Below are 19,226 nucleotides of genomic sequence, written 5' to 3' on the forward strand. Positions count from 1 at the left end.
GGCCTGCCAGGTTCCTCTGTCTATAGGATTCTCCAGGCAAGAATACCGTAGTGGGTTGCCATGCCCTCCTCCAGAGAATCTTCCCGACCCAGGGATCGAACCCATGTTTCTTATGTCTCCTACATTAGTAGGTGGGTTCTTTACCACTAGTGCCAGCTGGGAAGCACCATTGCTGGAGTATATTACTGAATATATTACAGTTCACTTACATATTCTTTGATCTATAGACCAGGTGGGTTGTTTCTAGCAGTTGATTATTGGGAGTATTATTGTACTTGTCTCTCAAGGGTATATCTAGGTATGTAATTGCCAGGCTATTCAGCATTAGTGTGTTAGTCACTCAGTCGTGTCTGACTCTTTGAGGTGGTCCTGTGGACTATAGCTTGCCAGGCTCCTCTATCCATGGAATTGTCCAGGCAGGAATGTTGGAGTGGGTTGCCATTCCTTTCTCCAGGGTATCTTCCCCACCCAAGGATCAAATCTGGGTCTCCTGCATTGCAGGCAGATTCTTTACCATCTAAGCCACCAGGGTACCTGGGCCATTCAGCATGCATGTCTTCAACTTCATGATATTACCAAATGCTTTCCCCAAAGTTTTATACTGTTTACTATCCCACCAGGAGTGATGGAGGGTTCCTGTTGTTTCATATACTGTCTGAGATTTATTATCGTTAGTCTAAATTTTGCCACTCTGCTCAGTGTATAGTGGTATCACATTTCTTTTTTAAGATTAAGGTATAATTTGCATAAAATAAAATACACGGAACCAAAATATCTATTACAATATAATCACTCCTGGCTCTCCACTGGGAGAGCATTTTCAGATCAAACACATTCATGAAGGTGTTTCTAGTTAAAAAGTAGGAATAGAACAGAGGTTCTACCTGTCCTGATCACACCTACCTCTCCTAGCTCATCACTGTCCACTCTGCCCTGGTTTCTTGTGTTCCAGTTATGCTGTATGGTCATCTTTATTTTAGAAGTGAGACATCTGACCCTCTGAGTGCTCAAAGTCTCAGAGTGGTAGTGTCAGGATTTGAACTGGGCTCTGTCTCCAAGGCAGTGTGCTTACTATTATCCCTTTCCATGTAAGAGACTCCTTTGTGTTACAGTAGAACCGTCCACCCTGTATGCTCAGCTCTATGAGAGTACAGAATGTGTCTGCCTTCTGTTCCACATGGCAGGCTCAGGAATATGTGTTCAAAGAATGATTAGGTGAAGGAATGAACCTGTTAGGCTGCAAATCTCCCTGCCTCTCCCTTCTGTCCACCTGGTAGTAGCAATATAGCAAGCTGTATGGGTTGATGGAAATGAGTTTATTCCATGCTTCACAATAACAGTTCTCTATAAAATGAGATGCACAGCTGGTAATTCTTTGAAGAGAAGTTCAGGAACAGACAGGGCAGGTGTGGAGGGTGTGCTAGCCACCTGGAGGTCGTAGTGAGGTATGCCATGCCCATAAAGCATGTCCAGTCTGTGTCCCATGTACTCACACATGTTCTTGCACACGTAAGTACATGGAAGGCATGTACATGGAAGTGCATGTAGGGCATGTAAATACCTGCTCACACCTGGAAGTATTGTTTAGGGTGGAGCAATGTGTCTGATTCTCCCATTGTTTCCCTCTTACGGAAGTACCCATTTTGTGATTCTTATCTCCCAATGCAGACAGGATACACCAAGGGCCCAACTGCCATCCTCTCCTCCGGTGTCCCCTCCTGCAGATCCCTGTTATCCAGCGAGGATGGCCCCAGTGGCCACTCCAGCCTTTCAGATGGGGAACTGACCTGGAACATACAGGACAGCATCAAGCACCGTATCCTCTACCTCTCAGAGCAGCTGAGGGTGGAGAAGGCCAGCTGCGATGAGAACACAGTGGGCTACCTCAAGCTGGTATCCAAGGCCGACCGGCACCAGGCCCCCCACATCCGGCAAGCCTTCGAGAAGGTGAACCAGCGAACCTCTGCCACCATCGCCCAGATTGAGCAAAGTCTCCGCCAGTGTCACCAGCAGCTGCAGGAGCTAGAGGAGGGCTGCAGGCCCAAGGGCTCAGTGCTGGGGACCAAAAGCAGCCTGGACAACAACTGCAAGCAGCCCCATGAGAAGGTTCTATGTGCAGAGCACCCCCGGCCAGGTGGAGAAGACTGCTCATCCAGCAACCTGTCCACCGTCATCAGACACGTCCCTCTCCAGACTCACTTCCCAGCCTGCCAGCAGCAGAGGTCCTTGGAGAGCAAGTGTGGGGCCCAGCCATGAGCACTGCTGGGGCAGAAGATGAAGGAAGAGCTGAGAGAGGTGAAGATGGTCCACTTGAGCCTGCGGGGGTCCTACCAGAGCCTCAGGGAGCAGTATCTGACTGACCTGCAGGCATCACTGGAGTTCCTTCAGGAGGAAAAGTCCAGGTGAGGCGGAGCTCCTGGCCACCTGGGCTCTGGGGAGGGCAGGGGTTGTATTGGTGTTCCTCTCGGAGCAGCAGATGATACATGAGTGGAATTGCCTTGTCTGCCCTGACCCCATCACCTGGGCTCATGGCTAAGTTGAGGCAGAAGCTCCCATGTGGGTGATATGTTCCAAAGATGACCACCTTCCAGGGAATGCTTTCTCTCCTCCCAAGCCCCTGGTGCGGTGGGTTGATTTTATTCATCCAAGATGCTTCCCTGGTGGCTCAGACAGTAAAGAAATGGCCTGCAATGTGGGTGACCTGGGTTTGATCCCTGGGTTTGGGAAGATCCCCTGGAGAAGGGCATGGCAAACCACTCCAGTATTCTTGCCTGGGAAATCCCATGGACAGACAACCTGGTGGGCTATAGTCCATGGGGTCACAGAGTCCAATACGACTGAGCAACTTGACACTTTCACTTTTACTTTCAAGACCAGACTAGGGTCCACTAATAGGAAAAAAAGGGCAAACTCAGTCTCTCAAGGACATCCCCATTTCTATTAAGCCCTTCTTGGGGTGCCAGCCGCCCTCATAGGTGCCAAGCTCCCTCCTCTGAGCCCTGCAGTCACCCTCTGTTTGCATAGGGAAATCCTACCTGCACTAACACCGCTGGACCAATCCCTGAAGGGCTGTTAAAGGAGTATGAAGGGGCAACCCACTGTCAAGTAGGGCAGCCAGTCACAATTCAGGTTTCTTTTGAGGGTGACTTTTTCAAGGTTGTTGTAGTTGTTGCATCCAACTCTTTGTAACCCCATGGACTGCAGCACATCAGGCTTCCCTGTCCTTCAGCATCTCCTGGAGCTTGCTCAAACTCATGTCCATTAAGTTGGTGACATCATCCAACCATCTCATCCTCTGTCGTCCCCTTCTCCTCCTGCCTTCAATCTTTCCCAGCATCAGGGTCTTTTCCAATGAGTCAGTTCTTGGCATCAGGTGGCCAAAGTATTGGAGCTTCAGCTTCATCATCAGTCCTTCCAGTGAATATTCAGGACTGATTTCCTTTAGGATGGACTGGTTGGATCTCCTTGCAGTCCAAGGGACTCTCAAAAGTCTTCTCCAACACCACAGTTCAAAAGCATCAATTCTTCAGTGCTCAGCCTTCTTTATGGTCCTCTTTTCAAGGTTGGATTTATATAAAGCAAGACCAGAACTCAGGACAGTTGTGCATTTCCTTGTATGTTTCCACACTGCCTAGGCCAATGGGACTGTGGTGCTCTAGAAAGTTCTTAACCCATAGCATATTAGTGTCTGCCAGCTGTGCAGGGGAGCAGAACAAACTACTTCCTCGAAAACTCTGTGGGAATTGTGCAAGGTTGCGCTTCTAAGCCAGCACCTTCCTCACACCAACACCACCACCAGTGAACTGTGAAATAAACTGGCATCATCTTCAGCCACCAAGATGTTCTGGTCATTGGCCATAGCAGTTAGCCTACCTTGATTAATATACATTAAAAACAAAAAAGCAGGTCCATAAGACAGATTTCTTGAGAGAAATGGTGAATGGGCTAAAGAAGACAACATAGTCACAGTGACAACAGGGAGCATGTAGCATTGATCACCTGTACCATTCAGCACCCATTTTACGGATGGGGAAACAGAGTCTCAGGCACAAGGGCATATGTTCAGCTCAATGAAGTGTCACCCGGTGTCTAGAGCTGGGCACTACCCAGGCCCCTGCAATTGTCATGTCTTCTCTGGTGTGTCACAAACTAAGGTTTCAAACTAGAGAGTTCTGTGACACTTCTCACCGGTTGTATGTATTTGCTTTCAAGAGGGCTATTTTATTTTTCAATTGAGAGAAAATTGACAAAACATAAAGTTATTAATTTTGTTTTATTTTTTATCCAAAACATGTTTATTGGGACAGTTTCCCATTCCTCTTGATACAGGTTACTTTTAGTGCTACTTCCGTCTGCAGGAGCAGCCTTCTGTAAGCCTTGCTTTTCCTCCTGTAGGCTGGCGGAAGACAGTAGAGCAGCCAACACACAAAACTACCGTTTGTGCATGGCTAAAGACAGTGATGATTGTATAACATCCTAGACATTTCACATCCATGAAATAGGAATTGGAGCTCTGCACCAGATGCTTCTTCTTGTGTTTCCTATTGTCTTCTGGAGAGAGATGAGAGAGATCCTTTTGAGAGGCATGTTCTCACAGGGAGGTTGTTACTGCTGGAGAGGCTAAAATTGCTGATTTTAAAGTGTACAATGGCATTCAGTGCATTCACAGTATTGTGCAATGAAAAGTACATCTATCAATAATAGTTCCCCAATGTTTTCATCACTCTGGAAAGAGACACTGCCATGCCCCATTTGCCTTCCCTCAGCCCCTGGTAACTACCAATCTGTTTTCCGTCTCTGGATTTGTCTATTCTGGTACATTTCATGTAAATGGAAGCATATATTATATCAGACTTTGTGTCTTCTTCACGTAGTGTAATGATTTTGAGATTTATCTGCATTGCACACAGGAGTGGCTCATTCCTTCTTGTCCAGCAGTGCTCTGTGATGTGAATGCAGTGCATTGACCCATTCATTTGCTACCAGTTAGGGCTGTGAGGAGTAGAGCTACTGTGAACACTATGCATGTCTTTTTGTGAACATATGCTTTTATATGTGGAATTGCCAGATCAACATCTAAAGCAACTTTTCCAGCATGTGCTGTGCTTAGTTGCTCAGTCATGTCCAACTCTTGGCAACCCCATGGACTGTAGCCCTCCAGGCTCCTCTGTCCATGGGATTCTCCAGGCAAGGATACTGGAGTGGGTTGCCATGCCCTCCTCCAGAAGATCTTCCCATCCAGGAATCAACCTTCCCAACCCAGGTCTCCCACATGATCCTACCACTTTACATTCCCATTAGGAGTCTGTGAGAGTTTGAGTTGCTGCACACTCTTGCCAATATTTGGTGGTAGGGTCAGTCTTTGAAGTTTCAGGCTCCTAAACTCAGGTGTCACCTAGTGGACAAGAACTCTAGATGATGTCACCAAAGCGCAGTTTTTTTCTCAACCTCAACACTACTGGCATTTTTGACCAGGTGATTCAAAAATGCCAGTACTGAGGCCGTGCCACGTGTTGTGGGCTGTTTAGCCACATCCCTGTTCTCTCCCCACTAGATGCAGTTGGAGGGCTTTCGTCTGGCCATCCTAACAAAGTATCCCAAACTTAGCAGCTTCAAACAACAGAGATGGATTCTCTCAGTTCTGGAGGTCAGCACAGTGAAGTCAAAGTCAGCGTGTGGGTGGGGCTGCGTCCCTTCTGGAAGGACGAATCTGTTCCCAGCCTCTCCCAGCTTTTGGGGCTGCTGGCTTCCTTAGCTTGTGGCCTTGTCACTACAGTCTTCTAGGCCAGCACCTTCCCCTTCCCTGTGCTCCATCTTCACATGCCCTTTTCCTCTGGGTGTGACCGTTGGTGCTGCCTCCACTTCTAAGGATGCGCGTGATATACCACATGAGCTTGGAGGAGTTGCTCTGTCTCTACCAGGTTACCCCATCTGGCCCGCTTCATCCTTCCCACCTCAGTCTCTCCATCTCAGACTTCTCTATGTTTCAGGCTGTTAGGTTCTAGCTCAGTTTGTCAAAGCCCATCCTCAGCTATGAACAAGAATATACTTTTCTGCAGCAGCAATGATGTTTGAGGCCATTTGTATCAGACACAGTCCTTAATAGCTTTGGAAGAATTTGAGGGGCATTTTGGTTGACCAACCATCATTTAGCCCTCATAAGAGCATTTTCCATGGTGGTGCTTCTACCTCCGTGGCTGTAGGAGCCAGACAGAGAGGAGTCCTTGACCAAGGGAGGGACGTGTCACAAGCCAGGTACCCTACTGTGGCCCCACTGATAAGGGGAGATAGAGGGAACAGCCTTACATGTTAATATTGTCTTATTCAACAGTCTCTGCAAGAATGTGTGTAAGAGTATAGTCATTTGTTCTTAGAAATATATTAATGAAGAATCCACTTGCTAATTTCGTCTTCATGAAGAACATATTCATGAATATACACTTGAACGTGGTAGATATCTTGAATGTCCTTGCATCTCCATCCCATATGTGAATGGAAGGACAGCCATGGGGGAATCTGCTTTCAGGGTGGACACCCCACTCTCTCCCCTTCTCTGTAGCAGTAGTCTCAGTCAGGTTGTCAGACCAGTCTCTTCTCAACAGGGAAAAGGGCAGAGATTGATGGACTATTCCTTGAAATACCATCATGAACTGGCTCTTGATGAACTGGCTTCCACAAATGAGTGTTTCAGCTTCTCAGCTGCCTGGTGACCATCTCCACGGCACACCAGTCAAGTCCCTGAACAGGACCTAACTGAATTTCTCACTTCCCAGTTCCTATCCCTGCCTCTGCTTCTCTGCAGGGCTCCAGGCCCCCACTGGTATCCAGCGTTGTCACCCTGGCTCCAGTCAGGCTTTCCTCAGCTTTCCTTAAAGAGCCGGAAGCTGTCTGGCCTGTGTCTTTCCAGCCCATCTTTGCTGGTGCCCAAATGAGGTACCTCAAAGTGTTTTTTGACATCATGAAATATTCCAAACCCAGGGAAAGCAGAGAATAACTTGGTCAAGGTTATCTGCCCACCCCCAGCTTTCTCAAATCTTAACATATTCACATTTTATTTAAGAAATAAAAGCTTAAAAGATGAGTTGTTTGAAACTCTCCCCTTCACCTTCCCCCCTCTGCCCACCTTGCTATCCTTGTTGGGTGCTTAGTTTTTCCAGACATATTTTTAGACTTTTGCTACTTAAATATGTGGCTGTAAACAACAGGTAGTGATGTTTTGTGTGTTTTTTTAATAGGTCTACTGAGATATTACTTACATGCCATAAAATGTACCATTTTAACTGTATGTTTCAATGAGCTTTATTAAATTTACTTAGTTGTGTAACCACTACCACAATTCAATTTTGGTTTCTGTTTTAATAACAGCTTTATTGAGATATAATTGACATCCCATACAATTCACCCATTTAAAGTGTTTTTGTCGTATTCAGTGTTTTTATTGTATTCACAGAGCTATGCTGTAGTCACCACTGTCTCAGTCTGGGACCCTATCATCCCTCCCAGCAGAAACTCCATCCCCACTAGCAGTCACTCCCCACCTCCTCTCTCCCCTAGCCTCCAGAAACCACAAATTTGCTTCTGTCTTTATGGATTGGCTTATGCTGGACATTTCCTATCCATGGAATCATACAGTTATGTGGATTTTTGAGACTGTTCAATCCTGATAATCAACAGATGATTTTTAGGGAAGAGCTACTGCACACGAAACACTGGGGTAGGTATATATGTATGTGTGTATATATATATACATATGGAATTTAATGGCATACACAGGCAGTTTAGATCTCGATTTCTACTTCTCATATATTGCTATTTTTGTAAAGCCATTACAAAAGAGTGACTATATATATGAAAGATTCATGAATATCAGTGTGTGTGTGTGTGTGTGTGTGTGTGTGTGTGTGTGTGTGTGTGTGTGTGGCTGATGTGCATCTGGGGTGTTCTGAGACCGACCTGGAGGAGGAGCCAGGGTTCGACCGCAGCTTGAGAAGAGAGGAAGAAGGCGTGTTCTGAAGCTACATCTAGTGTGGCTTTGAGCAGGGTCACTCAGGGCCTGTCACTGTCTTTTGCTCCCAAGACAAGTGTTGCTGGAAGGACAGGTGAATGGGCACCTGCAGGGGCACCTGGACGAGATTTACCACCTCAAACAGAACCTGGCCTGCACCAAGGAGAGAATGGTCTACCTGTCCTATGAGAGAGCCAAGGAGATCTGGGTGAGCAGCCCTGGGGGACCTTTGTGAGAAATGGCTGATAAGGAGGTGGTAATAGGGACCAGGCCAGCAGAAGATGAGGGAGTCTGCTCTGACATCCCTGGAGCCCAGGGAAGGGATCCTGCCTGGCACTGTGCCCCTGCAGCGCCTGGTCTTTATGATCATGCTACCCTCCCCTGGAGCCGGGGCCGGCTTAGGCAATCTGGGAACTCGGGCACAATCTGTGACTCTCCGGCTCCTGGGCAGTGGGGATGTGGGGTCCCAGCTTCACGGTCTTTCTCCTGCAAGAGGTCATGGAGACCTTCAAGAACCGCATGGGCAAGTTCAAGGCTCTGCAGCAGGTGACCCAGCTGGGGCTGACAGAGCGCCCACAGAGCTGGCCCTAGGACATGCTGTGCCACTTGATGAGCCTGCTGCTGATGCTGACCACGGTGCTTCTGGTCCTGCTGTCTGGCGTTTGTGCCTGCCCCCTGCTGCTGCTGCTGCACTTGCGCCTGCACACCTGCACCATGCTCTTGCTCCTTGGGCTCAGCACCCTGGCCTGGCAGAAGTGGCACGCCATCTCTGCCCCAGACTGGCAGGCCTGGGTCCCCTCCAGGTGGAGACGGTTTGCCAGGACCTCTCGGCCTCCGCCCAAGGGGCCTTAAAGGGCCTGGCTTTGCTAGCTCCTCCCACCTCTCCAGATGGCCACTGCTCAGCTCTGCCTTTCCTGGTTCATCCCTGGTAGCCCAGTGATGCCCACCTGCTTCACGCTTCTCTTTCTCACCTGCAGACAGGAGGCTTATAAAAGATGAACATCTCTGGAGTACTGCACCCCTCTCTACCCTGCGTGCCTTCCCGTGACCCAGTGACCCAATGCTCAGAGGCTCAGTTGCCCCCAAATGGTAGTGGCAGCCCCTGTGACATGGTTGTTTTTGGCAAAGAGAAACTACGATTATTTCACAGGGATGGAGAAGGAAGGGTCGGGAGGCAGGGTGGATGGGGGCCAAAGCCCTGGAGGTGGGGACAGGTTCTGTTTTCCGTTTTCGGGAGGCAGGCGTTTTCGTTTTTAGGGCTGGCAGAGACTCATGCAGGTGACACCGAAGAGACAGATGATGCCTCTGTTTTGGAAACACTGGAGAGTTCAGAGCTGTCATCCACCTTCTTCCCAAAAAGTTGCAAGATACAGTTTCGAAACTGGCAGGACAGAAAGGGTTATTGAATAGCAGAGCAGGTAGGGCCAGTGTGCTAGGCTAAATGCAATGGAGGGGTCCTGTGAGGATAGCAGTCCTTATGTGTCACCTTGATGGCTTAGGAGGCCTGAAGCTGAAACTCCAATATTTTGGCCACCTGATGAGAAGAACTGACTCATTGGAAAAGACTCTGATGCTGGGAAAGATCGAAGGCAGGAGAAGGGGACGACCGGGGATGAGATGGCTAGATGGTATCACCAACTCAATGGACATGAGTTTGAGTGAACTCTGGCAGTTGGTGATGGACAGGGAGGCCTGGCATGTTGTAGTCCATGGGCTCGCAAAGAGTCGGACAGAACTGAGCAACTGAACTGAACTGACAGCTTACACATTCAGAATCTACAAGGAGAATGGAGGAAGGCTCCAGTTACTCCTTGCACAGGTGGATAGTCTATCCCTGAATATTCGATTATCTGAGTTATCTAATTGACCCGTTGATGGTGACTACTGTGGGCCAACGGAGAAGGCAATGGCACCCCACTCCAGTACCTTGCCTGGAAAATCCCATGGACGGATGAGCCTGGTAGGCTGCAGTCCATGGGGTCGTGAAGAGTCGGACACGACTGAGCGACTTCACTTTCACTTTTCACTTTCATGCACTGGAGAAGGAAAATGGAAACCCACTCCAGTATTCTTGCCTGGAGAATCCCAGGGACAGGGGAGACTGGTGGGCTGCCGTCTACGGGGTCGCACAGAGTCGGACACAACTGAAGCGACTTAGCAGCAGCAGCAGCACTGTGGGCCAAATTGTGCTCCTCCAAAGATATGTTCAAGTCCTAATCCTTGGAGCCTGTAACTGTGATCTTATTTGGAAATAAGTCTTCAGAGATATGATTAAGGTGCATATTATCATGAGGTCATATTGGAGTAGGGTGGGCCCTCATCCAATGACAGATGTCCTCAGGAAAAGAAGGCAATTTGGATTCAGACACAGAAGAACACCATGCGAAGGTAAAGGGCAGAGATCACAGGGACTCATCTCCAATGCGAGGAACACCAGAGGTTATGGATACCGGTCAGGACCTAGGAGAAAGAACCAACCCTGCCCACACCCTGATCTCAAACCAAGAGAGAATAGATTTCTATTGTTTGAACACCCCTAGCTTGTGGTACTTTGTTATGACAGCCCCACAAAACATATACAGTGACGAAAAATGATCCCAGCTAAGGGGCCAATGTCTGGGAGAATCTCAGAGGCATTCTAGTGAAAAGGAAAGTGACTGTTGTCTTGTTTCTGTTCTGTCAACAAGGGGCCAAGTGAGGATTAGGTAGGCAAGAGCCCACCTCATCTTTTCAACCAAGAGTCTTCTGGCATCAGGAGGACTCTGATCCGTGCTGTGCTGTGCTTAGTCGCTCATTTGTGTCTGACTCTTAGCCACCCCGCTGACTGTAGCCCACCAGGCTCCTCTGTCCATGGGGATTCTCCAGGCCAGAATACTGGAATGGATTGCCATGTGCTCCTTCAGGGGATCTTCCCAATCCAGAAATTGAACCCAGCTCTCCTGCACTGCAGGCGGATTCTTTACTGTCTGAGCTATCAGGGAAGCCCAAGAATACTGGAGTGGGTAGCCTATCCCTTCTCCAGGGGATCTTCCTGACCCAGGAATCGAACTGGGGTCTCCGACATTGCAGGCAGATTCTTTACCAGCTGAGCTACCAGGGAAGCCCTCTGCTCTTTGCTACTGAACCCCTAATGGGATGTATGCATTTCCCAGATTATATCTCATGACTGAGTTAAAAACAATGCTTTGAGAATACAAAGCAGAGGCGTTTCCTATATATTTGGGGCCTGTTCTTGACTACCTCCAACATCAAAACTCTAACAAAAACATAATTGTTGAAGTCAGTAACACCAGAATTGGGCTGAGCAGCAGAACAGACTCAGCTGAAGACCCAGCAGATGAGGCTGAGGGATCCATTGGCCACACATTCAGCATCTATATACTGAGCACCCACGCTGAACCCATGTGTCCTTGGGGCATCTGCATTGAATCAAAAGAGCAACATTTCATGTCCTTGTGGAGCTCCATTCCAGAAAATTCTCTCTGAATGCAACAGGAAGGGATAACAGTGTGGAAAGGGTGAAAGCAAAGTTCGAAAGCCTGGAGAATCTGGGAATGCAGACAGTGGTAGAGGAGGGCGAGTTCCAGAGGGGAGAATGAAAAGCTCAATAAAAGACAAAGATGGCCTAGGATTCCGCAAGCGAAAGCCAAACCTCAGAAGAGACCCATGGGAAAGACAGGAAATGGGGGCCGAGGGGTGAGCTCTGCTCTTGGTGTGAAATCCTGGGGACTCCATAGTGGTGTTGGTCATACTCGATAACCTAAACATTACCATGGTGAGATGTGAGGCTCCTGGGAGAGTGGTATTCTGACCCGCAGACCTTTCTGATTATCAAGTCACATCACATCTACTCGACACCTTAGTGGAGTGGACATGATGGATTTGTGGAAGAATAAGGCAAATGGCCTATCAAAGATGATGGGCCTTACAGTTAGGTGATGATGGTCACCTGTAACTTTGCAAGAAGTCTAGGAGTCATGGGCAGTTTACTGCTGAGGCTCAATATGCCAGCTTCTTATGGCTGCCATCTGGCAAGACCACAGCATGTCCTGCCTGGACTGATCCACAAAGTTAAGAAGGCCAAAAGTCAGCACAGGCAAGAAGGGCCTCTGTGTCCTTGTCAGAATTAGGGTTTGAATATGGAAAGATTAAGTTCACAAGAAGAGTTGTGTCTGTGAAATCAAGACGCACATGCCCAGGGTACTTTGTATGCTAGATGCATTCTGGCAATCCTAGGGTGTCTGAGCTCTGGGCTCAGCTAAGGCCAGCCAATGGGATGGGCACGAACACATAGTGCCCTGCAGGAAGTGCCCACTGTCAGGCCCAGACCATAAAAGGATCCAGAGGGACAGCTGTCTGGGGCTGGGTCACTGGTGCCGAGCCTCCCAAGGTTATTTTCCCAGAGGTCATTTTCAGGCTTCCCACAGACACTTCCTGGTGGGAGCCATCACTGGGCTCTTCCAGGGTCTATCTGCAGTTTGCTCTGCCAACTGTGTGCCTTACCTGGCGGTTCATGAAGACATAGATAATGGGGTTGTAGATAGTGGCACTTTTGGCAAAGTAGGCTGGCAGGGCAGCCACCAGAGGGTGGAAGGCATAGCCGGGGTGTGCAGCGGCGAAGCAGGCAAAGAAGGTGTAGGGCCCCCAGCAGAGACAGTAGGCAAAGATCATCACCATCACCATTCGGGTTACCTCCTTCTCCGCCTTCTGGGTGGACTCAGATTCTTTCTGCTGCTTTGCCACCTGGGGGAGATGGAGAATCATCCTGGGGACCATGAGGGGTATCTCAGGAGATTCACTGCTGCTGACTTCCCTGGTGGCTCAGATGGTAAAGCGTCTGCCTACAATGCGGGAGACCCGGGTTTGATCCCTGAGTTGGGAAGATCCCCCGGAGAAGGAAATGGCCACCCACTCCAGTACTCCCACCTAAGGGAGTGCCTGGCCTGGCCAGGGCTGGTCTTGTGGGAGCTCTTAGAGGCTTTGAGCAGAGCTTGGCTAACACCTGCCATACCCTTGGCTTCGCTTGGTTCCCATCAGGAGGCGGGGAAGGAGCTAATGAGGCTGTTTCCAGCCTCCTCTGGTCCCTTATCAGAGTGTGTCCCCCGCCCCACCGCCCCACCCCATGGTCAGGTCTCAAGGGTGACTGATGGCTGGGGTGTGTCCTGTAGCCCGGATTCCACAGCTCATGACTCGCCCAGCCCAAGTTGTGTGTGGCTGTCCATGGAAGTCAGCTAAGTTGCTTCTGATCCCTGAATGCCAACCGGGTGTGGGGGTGGGCAGCGAGAAGGGGGAGCAAATCACAGGCTGAAGGCAGGGGGAGGGGAGCTTATCTCAGCCGAGATGACCTCCCCTCCACAAAGAGCTGCGACAGCTCATGCTGAGCCGATTGTGGGCACAAGCCGCTTTGGAGAGGAAAGGCACCACCCCAGAGGCCTCCGACTCTGCGTGCCAGGCCCGGGAGGCACCTTCAGGCCAAGCTGATTGACAAAGGCACGACTTCTGTGTGGTGTTTCAGGCAACTCAGGGGAGTGCAGAGTTCTCAGAAGCCCTTCTCCTGCCTTGCTCTGATTTCCTGCACCCCGGTAGTGGGGTGGGGGGGAGGGGACCAGCTTCTCAGGGAGGAGGGTGTGAATGCACCCCTTGGACAGCCCTGTGATGGGAGCCCTCAGGTGGCAGCCTTTTGAAAACACCCCTTGCTTTGCAGGTTTTGCTTTGGGATCTGGCCGTCTGTGGCTAGCTTTCCTCCCCACCCACCTTCCCGGGGTCAGCTTTGGGTCCCTCCACGAAGAGAGGGGGGCCGTCCCTGCCCACCCTGTACAGGCAGGGCCAAGGGAGCCTCACGTCTGGTTTGGAGGCAGGAGAGCAGACTGTGCAGTCCTCTGTGGCTTCCCCCGGCCTGCATGATCCTGCTGGCAGGAGGGAAGCCACAAGGGTGAGGCGCTCACCGCTCGGATGGCCAGCCACACTTGCAGGTAGCAAAGGATGATGACGCTGAGCGGGATGAAGCAACACGTGATCATGAGAACGATCATGTACGACTGCACCCCTGGGTAGGAGCTGCCACTGAACACATCAGGGCCACATGAAGTCTTCAGGCCGTGGGGCCAGTACCTGCAGAGAAGAGCCGGAAGCCCATGCTGAAATGGGCAGGGACCAGGATCTCCACCCCGGGACCCCAATGACTTGATTGAGGGTTGTTGGGCTTTTTTTTTTATTATTATTGTGGTGAAATTCACATTACCCGAATTGACTTTTTTTTTTTTTGCAGTGAACAGTTCAGAGCCATCTAGGACATACATGGTATGGGGCAACTGCTGCCTCTGTCTGCTTCCATGACATTTTCATCACCACCCCCCAAAGGAAGGCCTTTGGTAGAATTTCTGTAAATCCTTCTTCATCTCTGATCTAATTTTCCCCTCTTTTTTTTGGGGGGGGGGTGGTAAAACACACATAGGTGGCGCAGAAGGTAAAGCATCTGCCCGCAATGTGGGAGACCCGGGTTCGATCCCTGGGTCAGGAGACTCCCCTGTAGAAGGAAATGGCAACCCACTCCAGTACTCTTGCCTAGAAAATTCCATGGATGGAGGCGCCTGGTGTGCTACAGTCCATGGGGTCACAAAGAGTCAGACACGACTAAGTGACTTTACTTTCTTTTTTTCTTTACACATAATTAGGAGGTTTGGTGCATTTGCGATGTTGTGCATCCATCACCAATCTGGTTCTAGAACATTTTTGTCATTCCCATCACATCCCCTTTTTACAAAGGGGAGGCGAGGCACCCTCTTGCCTTAAGAACAGCTGTGAGCCCCTGAGGATTACATGAGCATGTGTTCAACAATCCCAGATATTGTGGGCATGGGGGCAGGAGGAGGGTGACAGACAGAGCCTCGCCTCCATGACGATGGAAGCTTCCCGAAGAAAACTTGTTCACCAGCTTGCAGCAGAAGACAGAAATACAGCGGCCTTGTCCCATCCCGCCCACCCAAATATCAGAGCTGCTTCCTTGGAAATTCGGGTCTTCTCCCAAAGAATCCACCTGATGAGGACACTGGTGAGCTGTGACCCAAGGAGCCTCTGCAAAGGGGGCCCCTTAGCAGGTGCAAGAAAGAGGCCTGGGACAGAGTGGGTAAGACTCTGTGTGCCCAGTGATCCAGTGTGCCCATGGCCTGAGCCTGCAGTGTTCCTCTCTGAGCTCTCATGAGCTGCTCCTGTCTGGGAGAAACAGACCTTTGCTGAGGCTTGGAGACCACAGGGCCTGCGCCCATGTGGCAGCCAGGCAGAGTCATATAGCCACAGACCCGGCCTGCTTGAAGGGCCCTCAGGAGGAGTCAGGTCTATTTCCACTTCACTCCTGGGGCCACAGAGGCCCAGAGACAGAGAGTGATTTGCCCCAAGGTCTCAAAATGAACGATGAATTTGACCCTCCTTGCCCTGTTCTACACACATTGTCTTCCTGGCACCCCGCCTCCTCACCTACTCCAACCAAAGATGGGTGGAGCCGTCCACACAGCAGCCCAGATCCAGGAGAAGGCGATGCCCGCAATGGCCAACTTGGCATCAAATCTGACGTTGCCAAAGGGCTTGCAGACCACCATCCACCTCTCCCAGGAGATGATGGCCAAGGACCAGAGACCGGTGATCCCTTTGGGGCAGAGCAGACATAGGAGGGCTTTGAGTCAACACTTTGCAAGATCAAGAGGGAGAACGCCCCACACACACACCCTCCCGCCACCTACCTGCAAAACCTGATTCTCCAAAAAGTGTTTTTGAGTCCATGGAGCAGCAGGTCTCTTGGTCAATTTCTTTCTCTAACACCTGTGTCCCCTGTTCCTTCCCTGATGTGCATGCAGCCGCCTCCCTTTGCCTTCTCTGGTTCAGCCTCATGGCCCACCTCACTTCTCGTCTCTCTTTTATCTGGCCACCAGCCTTTCTCATGATACTGTCAGTGCAAGTCCTGATGGCCACGTACACCCCTGAGGCCACACTAAGGTGCCACCATCCCAGCCAAGGCCAGGAAACAGGATGTGTCCAGTGACTGGCACACTGTAGCTGTGGGCATGCCTGCCCTCAGCCCAAGCCTTTCAGCACTGCCTACCTGGCAGCAATCTGCGTGGAATTCAGGGTTCCATGAGCTGGGATGGGGCAACAATGTGTTCGTTTCCACCAATGTCTGCTGGACACTTGGCCTCCCTTACTCCCAACATGAGTGCAGTAGTGTTAGCAGCACCTGTGGCTTGTCACTTTACAGAGGTGCCAGGCATTTGCCAAGATGACTATATTCATTACCATGCTGACCTTTCAGGGGCTCTCCAGCCAGAGAGAGTTGATACTTTCATGGAGTGGTGTCCTGAATACTTCTACAAACTACTTTTAATATGAACACTTTAAAAATGAGGGACTGTGTCATTAAGTCATGTTTCATACTTTAATAACCGTATTTCAGTATCATCGGCTTCCTTGGGAATCTATGGCCCCCCAAACTGGTGACCTGAGAGCAGACCTTGAGCAGAGACGGGATGGATGGGATGGAGGAGCCACTCGAGGGTCATGGCACCAGCTACCCACGGTGCCCGAAAGGTTTGAACTTGGTCAGGTCAGTGAGCAGAGGTGACACTGCCAATGGCTCAGGTCACTGACCAGGTCCCCTCTCACCTGCCCCGCTAATCCTGTCTTTCTATGGCTCATCTCTTGAGAATCCAAATTGGAGATCACTGTAGGGCAATGAGACAAACCCAACATATATGTGGGTGCCAAGGACCCAGGCATGTGAGCAGGTGGCCATGGGAACTTAAAACCGGGAGGAGGCAGCTGCAAGCCTTTGCTGCTTTGATGGCTGGGGGCCTGGAGACAGGGCACACGTGCTGAGCACTGGGGCCCTTGGACTCCTTGTCATCTTTGGTGGATGCCAAACTGCAACCCCACAGCCCTTGGTTTTCTCCTGGGGATGTGTGCCCCTGAGGGCTCCATGTCCTCTTCTTCAGAGGCCTCTGGCAAGCAGACCTGGCCTCCCAGAATGCCCCAGCCTTGCCTAGTGCTCAGCATGTGATAGACGCCAGCCAGCCCTGGTTTCCTCACATCCTCCCAGCCGTTGGTGAGCCTCCTCTCGGTCTCCCCCTCTGAGCCCCTCATCCCCATCTCAGCCTGCCATCCTGGGCCTTCTCCATCCCTTGTCTGCCCACCCAGCCTTTGGCCACCCAACCAGCCTAGCTGTTGGTGCCCCACCCTCCTCGGCCACTTGGCGTGAGTGCCCTCGCATCCTTCGGACCCAACATCCAGCTCCCTCATGGCCTCCTCCAGGTCCCGGTCCTCTAAGGACTGATGGCACCATATTCTCACTATCCAGATGCCTGACAGCACAGAGCGATGAACACAGGGGCTTGACAGCCAATGGAGATCTCAGTAGAGCCATGACCCATGGAGAAATGAGCAATCAGGCTGGGGAAAGGGACGCAGGATCTAGTTTCAATATCTCGGGAGCTCTCCTGGGAATTGCTTCCTTGCCAGGGAAAAACTGACACAGGTGAGCTGAAAGGGCACGTGTCCCAGATTTGAGTGGGAGTCTCATTTGGGGTGCCCAGAGGCCTCCTATGCCACCCTGTTCTCGGATTATGTGGATCTGTCTGTCTCTGCCCATGCCAGCTACATGGTCTCAAACTGAATGTCACCAGGTCAGGTCTATTTCAGAGCAGACACCTCTAATGGTCCCAGCCCAGCTTCCCCAGCAGGTCTGTCCCCCTTCAAAGATGTGCTGAGCCTGCGTCCCACGGCTGCCTCTGGTGATTTCGCCACATGATGGTCTCCTTTATGTGCAGCAGGCTGGGTCTCCCCCAAACCCAGGCCCCCAGGTGACTTACCACACAAGGAGACAGTGTAGCCCTCCACGACACACAGCGGGTGGCCCAGCACAAAGTAGCCATACATCTGGTTCACAACACTGATGGTGCTGGCGATGATGGTCTCTGCCAGGTCAGCAATGGCCAAGTTAACCAGGATCCAGTTGAGAGGGTGGCGGAGCTTCTTGAACCTCATGGTGGCTGCCAGCACGAGCCCATTAGTGAAGACAGACGCGATGACCACGAAGACCATCCAGGCGCTGGTGAGGTGATATACCCATCTGGGAGCAATGTGGTAATTGGGGCCTTCAAAGGGATCTGGAGGCAGGAGGTACAGAGTGAGCAGAGGACTCGGGCAGCTGCTTCATCACCTGTATGGCCACACCTGCCCTTGCCTTTGCAACTGGCCTTTCCCCCTAGCTTTGTTCATCTGCAGGCAACCTTCCCTCGATTCTGTCTCTCAGACCCAAGGCCGTGACCTGCTGGAAACACCTGCATGGGCATCCTTGAACTTAACAAAGCATCATCCATGCCAGGTATTGCTCCCTGGTCTGAGTTGCCCACCCACTCCTGGAGTGTGGTTGGCTGGCTCCTGCTCCCCTGAAAGCCCACCAGTGCCCTGGTGCTGTTGCCTGTGTGCGCTACACATCATTCTGTCGTCAGATCTTTGCTTGTGGTCTCCCTCATACCCAGGTCCTCGGCTGGTTCATACCATCCAGTCTGGCTCTGTGCCCTTGCCTTCCAGGACCCTTTCCAGATTCCCCAGCTGAGATTTAACTCCATATTGGAGCTCTGTACGTGTGTGTCCTGTCTTCCTCACTGGCCTGTGTCTCGTGCATGTACAGTCAGTGCCCTGAGAATGAATGATTGAGGGCCTTTGCTATGGATTGGATTGTGTCCCTTCCAAAAAAAGGCATGTGGGAATCATAACCCCCACTCCCTCAGAATGTGACCTTATTTAGAGAAAGGGTTTGTGCAGAGATGATCAAGTTTTGATGACATCACTAGGCTGGCCCTAGTCCAATAGGACTTGTGTCCTTACAAAAAGGCAAAATTTGGACACAGACGCATTCGGGAGAAGATGGCTGTGTGAAAATGAAAGCAAGGATCAGGGTGGTGTTTCAATAACCAAGGGATACCACGGATTACCAGAGATTATTAAAACTTGGGGGAGGGATACCGTGGATTACCAGAGACTACTATAACCCAGGGGAGGGATACCATGGATTGCTGGAGACTACCATAAACTGGGGGAGGGATACTACAGATTACCAGAAACTACCATAACCCTGGTGGTGTTCCCTGGTGGCTGGTTTGGGGGATTAGCCACCTGGATGGATGAGGAAAATCTGATGGTTATCAGCTCTGAGCTCTGCTGTAAAGGGATA

General features: G+C 50.7%; 3 protein-coding genes across 4 annotated transcripts; 1 reads left to right on the top strand and 2 right to left on the bottom strand.

Annotated features, from left to right (window-relative positions):
- The first annotated feature begins 1,662 nt into the window (after positions 1 to 1,662).
- Positions 1,663 to 8,857, top strand: TEX28 (testis expressed 28). Its single transcript, XM_015104973.4, is given in 4 exon segments — positions 1,663 to 2,402; positions 8,078 to 8,213; positions 8,256 to 8,258; positions 8,501 to 8,857. Coding segments are annotated over 4 exon segments (1,236 nt in total).
- Positions 4,323 to 4,597, bottom strand: LOC105605666 (small ribosomal subunit protein eS27-like). Its single transcript, XM_027963185.3, has one exon. The coding sequence runs from the start codon at positions 4,493 to 4,495 to the stop codon at positions 4,343 to 4,345; it is 153 nt and encodes a 50-aa protein (XP_027818986.2). The 5' UTR covers positions 4,496 to 4,597; the 3' UTR covers positions 4,323 to 4,342.
- Positions 7,342 to 18,699, bottom strand: LOC101109774 (opsin 1, long wave sensitive). 2 transcript variants are annotated; one of them, XM_060407888.1, is made up of 6 exons: positions 18,551 to 18,699; positions 17,860 to 18,156; positions 15,479 to 15,647; positions 13,951 to 14,116; positions 12,698 to 12,748; positions 7,342 to 11,424 (listed from the first exon to the last, which is right to left on the bottom strand). In XM_060407888.1, the coding sequence occupies exons 2-6, from the start codon at positions 18,089 to 18,091 to the stop codon at positions 11,380 to 11,382; spliced, it is 663 nt and encodes a 220-aa protein (XP_060263871.1). In that variant the 5' UTR covers positions 18,092 to 18,156; positions 18,551 to 18,699; the 3' UTR covers positions 7,342 to 11,379. The 2 variants fall into 2 exon arrangements, with proteins under 2 accessions (XP_060263871.1, XP_060263870.1); XM_060407887.1 differs by having other exon boundaries at positions 7,342 to 12,748.
- Between the last annotated feature and the right edge of the window lie 527 nt (positions 18,700 to 19,226).

This window comes from Ovis aries, chromosome X (assembly GCF_016772045.2).
Source record: "Ovis aries strain OAR_USU_Benz2616 breed Rambouillet chromosome X, ARS-UI_Ramb_v3.0, whole genome shotgun sequence".
NCBI classification, from domain to species: Eukaryota; Metazoa; Chordata; class Mammalia; order Artiodactyla; family Bovidae; genus Ovis; species Ovis aries.

Excerpts from the sequence above, each read along its gene's own strand:
- LOC101109774 (XM_060407887.1), bottom strand. The coding sequence starts at position 18,091 with ATGGTCTTCGTGGTCATCGCGTCTGTCTTCACTAATGGGCTCGTGCTG. Across the intron at positions 15,648-17,859 it reads CTACACTGTCTCCTTGTGTG|GGATCACCGGTCTCTGGTCC; the intron begins GTAAGTCACCTG and ends TCTGCCCCAAAG. Across the intron at positions 12,749-13,950 it reads TGTGGCTGGCCATCCGAGCG|GTGGCAAAGCAGCAGAAAGA; the intron begins GTGAGCGCCTCA and ends CATCTCCCCCAG.
- LOC105605666 (XM_027963185.3), bottom strand. The coding sequence starts at position 4,495 with ATGGATGTGAAATGTCTAGGATGTTATACAATCATCACTGTCTTTAGC.